Genomic DNA, 4075 nt, shown 5'->3' on the forward strand with positions numbered 1-4075 from the left:
AATGGCCCAAAAATGTTTTAACGTGCCGAACCGGCTAGTTACCGGGGAAAAACGTAAAAAACCCGTAAACGGTTTGTAATAACCGTAAAATATCGTGCTTTATAAACAAAAAGTTAGGTAAGAACGGTATAGTACGGGAAACGCTTTAAATTAATAATGCGACATATTTAAATCCCGAAAAATATGCAAAGTGTAGCATACTTCGGAAAGCCCGTAAAGGGCATGCTTAGCGCGATACGCCAAAGCAATTACCGTATTTTAAACGTACGTCGTAGTAAAAAACATTATTGCTTGCCCGAAAAAGAAATGGAAAAACCTCCGGATGGCATAACGGACGGGCTTAAGCGTTCGGGTAGCGGTAAATGCATGTCGGCGGTATTTAAACCCATTAAAGGGGCGAAAAAAAAGCATTTTAAAATTATTTATTAAGGCATTAAAGCCTAGCTGGTAAATATAAACACCGGGATTTCGCAATGCTGCAAAAGCAGCATAACAAAAGGAAATTGTAATTTTAACTGTAACAAATCAACGAAAAAAATTTAAAACTAACCACCTTTTAAAAAGGGAATACCAATAATTAATTAAAAAAATATATAAAAAAAATCGATTAAATGCCGTATCCAAAGGAATTAAAACCTTTGGAAACCACGTCCCTTTTGCTAGCGCTACAATCGTTGCCGCCAAAGTCGTTAGCGCCAAAAGCGGCACCTCCCGGCGCCAATACGGACGCTGCACCCTCACGGGGAGCCGCGCGGCTGTAAGCCTGGGTATCCGAATGCGCCGCAATCGTGGCAAAACTAGCGGCAATGCTACCAAAAAAAGCAACCATACCTTTTTTAAAACGCTTAAAAAACGCCTTTACCTTGTTAAAGGAATTACCAATGCCAGCCGAAATTTAAGCCTGCCTTTTCGTTTAAACGGCGATAGCGTAAAACTATTAAAAAATGTCCTAAGTAGCTTTTAATGTCGCAGCGCTAGCAGTTTTGCGCTAAATGCGCTTTTAAATAACGGCTTAACGTTCGTAGCGCGCAAATTGTTCGGCCGACATGGTATAAAAGGATTTGGCTTTTTAAATGGCTTTACGGGCGCGAAATTGGGCTTTAATAAGCTTTTCGAAAAGCTTCGGTATCGCTTTGGGCAACCGTTTGTAAACGGTATTTAAAATTTTGTAAAGGTTTTGGGCCATTTCCTAAAACCATTCGGGAAGCTTAACGCAAGCCTTATTGCTAACCACGTTTTTGCAATAAATACATTTAAAGGACCCCGTACAATTATCGAAGCATATCGGTATACAGGGGTCGACGGCATAATTTTAATATGCTTAACGACCAAAACAGCGGCTATAAAATACCGTACGTTTCGTATAATTATTTTTAAAAGGGGGCAAATAAATAAGGTCCCAATTATTACCTTACCAAAAATCGATAACTTCCCGCGACGGGAGCGCGTTGCGGATACCCATATAAAGCGAAAAAAAGGCAATGTCCGTTTTGGGGGCAGGTCCATTAAAATCGAAAGCGTTGCGGCGGCGTTCGTTGCGCGCTTTACGCTTTTTTTCGGCGGAAATTTTTTTGCCGCGGCGGTTAAAGCCCGCCAAAGGGTTACCGGCAAAACGTTTGCGGGAATTTTAAGGGGTTGCAAGCGCAAAAGGGCCCAATGAACCCGCGACATTTAAAAGGCCCACCGAAAGGTTACCGGCAAGGCAATCGTTAAGGATTTAAAGGATTAAAGGCTTCGGCGAAACCGAATCCGAGTTTAACTAAACCACGATAGCTGGGAAAGATACCGGAGGGTCGCTAAAAAGGGCCAGCGGGCCGGTTAAAACCGAAGAACCCGAAGCGGACACCCAAAGGAACATTACTTTCCTTACGTAATCGGGTACGAAAAATAACATTTGCAGTTACCGGTTAGGTCCAAATGTCCAAAAAGAACGGCCAAATACCGATTACTTACGGTTACAATCGTTAAAGTTGTTGGAATGGTTGTTAAATGCACAAAAAGGAAAAAAAAGGGCTCGTAGTTTCGAGCGGGAAAAAAAGCCTTTTATATACCAGCACGGACCCATTTTTCCGAATGCCACAAAGCCTTACAGCCGGTTTCTTTAAGCGTTGCCAAGCATTGGGGCGGTTTAACGGGATACCGTAAGCTACCGGCTACTTACGGGGTCGCACGCGCGGTACAAGCGGCTTGGAACAAGCCGTATCGGGAAAGGGCAATATGTTAAAAGCACGGGCGAAACCGCCCGGCAAAAAGCGGGGAGCGTTAAATGCACGGGCGAAACCGCCCGGTAAAAAAGGAAAAAGGGGGCGCTGGCAGCCAGCCGGGCACGGACCCCCCGGGAACATGCCGGCAAGTTACCGGTATCGCGGCCAAAGCATAATAGCGAAGCTAAAAAATAGGGTAAAGCTTAAATTGCACGAAAGCGCTTGGAACGCGGAGGATTTAAAGGACCGACCCCGGGTGCCCGAAGGGGCACGAAGGAAAGGGAGGTTAAAAAAGGAACAATTTTTGTGGGCGATAGCACCTTTGGTAGGAGATTTACGGAGGCCTAACAAAGGAGACACCGCATCCGGCCCGTAACCCGGTAACCACCCGCCTCTGCACCGATTGACCCCTAACACTTTTTCGGGTCGCAGTCATTACATGTTGGCGCACGGAAAGGGTAATGTTCGTAGGAGGCCTGGAAAAGGCGATCGGGGTAATCCGGACGCGAGAGGTTCGGGAGTCGGCTTCGTGAAAGGCTTGCTATTCGATCGCTGGATTGCTTCGATCGCAAAGTGGACACGGCCGAATTCAGCAGCGGTGCAGGAGTCTTCGGGATGGCTATTCCTTGGAAGTGGCCGTCCCCGAGTGCCTTGCCCATGTCATACTGCATCACCCTCGTGCCGACGACTACGTCGCCCAGGTACAAGTCGGCCTGGCTTAGGGATCCGCCGGCGATGCCGACCATCAGGGTGGCGCGAATGCTGGGAAAACTTCGCTTCACGTTTGTCGCGACGATTGCAGCGTTGTTCGTCCCGTATTGCCCAGGCAGGCAGGCCATAGCGACGTTGTGTCGGTGGATGCGTCCCAGCACGTAGGTGTTGTCATCGCCGGGTATGCCTGGTTGTGGTGGGTGTTGCTCATCCAGCATGGCGCGAGATGCCGCCAATTCCAAAGGAAGCGCACAAATCCAGGCTATTGTGTAATCTCCATGCGCAAGGGGCACGCCGCCATGGGAGTCATGGCAGACGATGTCGACGGTTTTTGGGCGCTTTGGGTGGCTCGCATCCGAGTTTTGATCATTTTGCCGTGGTCGTTTCGAATTCATTACACCGCGCTGCGTCGATAACAACTGGGGAAGCTGGTCGAAGGAATCGAGGACAGGAATGCCGGGCTGGCGGTGAAACAGTCAAAAGACTCGAAACCAGGGTGCGTCAAAAACTCAAAAATGTAAAATTAACAGGGACGTGAATTTAAGCAGGCTCTGAGGTGCCCAACCCGTATGCCTCATGAAGTTCGAAACAGTGATGCCGAGAGAGACGTTGAGTATAAAATCAGGTGCCGCTACGCTAATTTAACGCCTGCACGGCCCTCCGGGGGCACCGTTAAATTGCCCTAATTTTAATTTTAAATGTTTAAAGCAAAAGAATAAAATAACAGTGCTTTTTTGGTGTTTTAACTCGTTCCTCGAACAACACAAAAGAGCACTAAAGGCGTTAGCGAAGCCCTAGGGCGTAGCTATTCTTTTTATTGTTTTAACCCCACTTACCGCACAGGCTAAATAACGCACACAGCGGTAAGGCCGTGCTTAATTTAATGCTTTAAACCGATAACGTAGGCCTGAAAAACTCGTAATGCCCTTACTTTTAATCGTTAAACAAACCAATTGTACCGGAAACCCACCCATAAAAAAGCAAAGGCGTACTTTACTATATAAAACCGCGGCATTTAATGGATATTAACAAATCACTTTCGTGGTTTAACGGGAGGGCGTGCAAAGCGGTACAATCGGCGGGTCATGGGTATAGGAACCGGGATGCCGTGGTCGCAAGTGCGCGGGTTCGAGCCCCGCCCTTTCCCAAATTTACTTTTT

The 4075-nt window shown here is 47.1% G+C and overlaps 3 protein-coding genes across 3 annotated transcripts; 2 read left to right on the forward strand and 1 right to left on the reverse strand.

Moving 5' to 3' along the window:
* Nucleotide 1: 1 nt before the first annotated feature.
* Nucleotides 2-429, forward strand: GGTG_10371 (hypothetical protein; the record flags this gene model as incomplete). The annotated part of the gene is made up of 2 exons (XM_009228244.1): nt 2-71; nt 197-429. The coding sequence occupies 2 exons, from the start codon at nt 2-4 to the stop codon at nt 427-429; spliced, it is 303 nt and encodes a 100-aa protein (XP_009226508.1).
* A 182-nt stretch (nt 430-611) lies between these two features.
* Nucleotides 612-2105, forward strand: GGTG_10372 (hypothetical protein; the record flags this gene model as incomplete). The annotated part of the gene is made up of 4 exons (XM_009228245.1): nt 612-757; nt 973-1154; nt 1260-1352; nt 1912-2105. 4 exons carry the CDS (start codon nt 612-614, stop codon nt 2103-2105), a joined length of 615 nt encoding a protein of 204 aa, XP_009226509.1.
* Nucleotides 2106-2614: 509 nt separating this feature from the next.
* GGTG_10373 (hypothetical protein) lies at nt 2615-3310 on the reverse strand (the record flags this gene model as incomplete). The annotated part of the gene is made up of 1 exon (XM_009228246.1): nt 2615-3310. One exon carries the CDS (start codon nt 3308-3310, stop codon nt 2615-2617), a length of 696 nt encoding a protein of 231 aa, XP_009226510.1.
* Nucleotides 3311-4075: the final 765 nt, after the last annotated feature.

This window comes from Gaeumannomyces tritici, assembly GCF_000145635.1.
Source record: "Gaeumannomyces tritici R3-111a-1 unplaced genomic scaffold supercont2.6, whole genome shotgun sequence".
NCBI lineage: Eukaryota > Fungi > Ascomycota > Sordariomycetes > Magnaporthales > Magnaporthaceae > Gaeumannomyces > Gaeumannomyces tritici.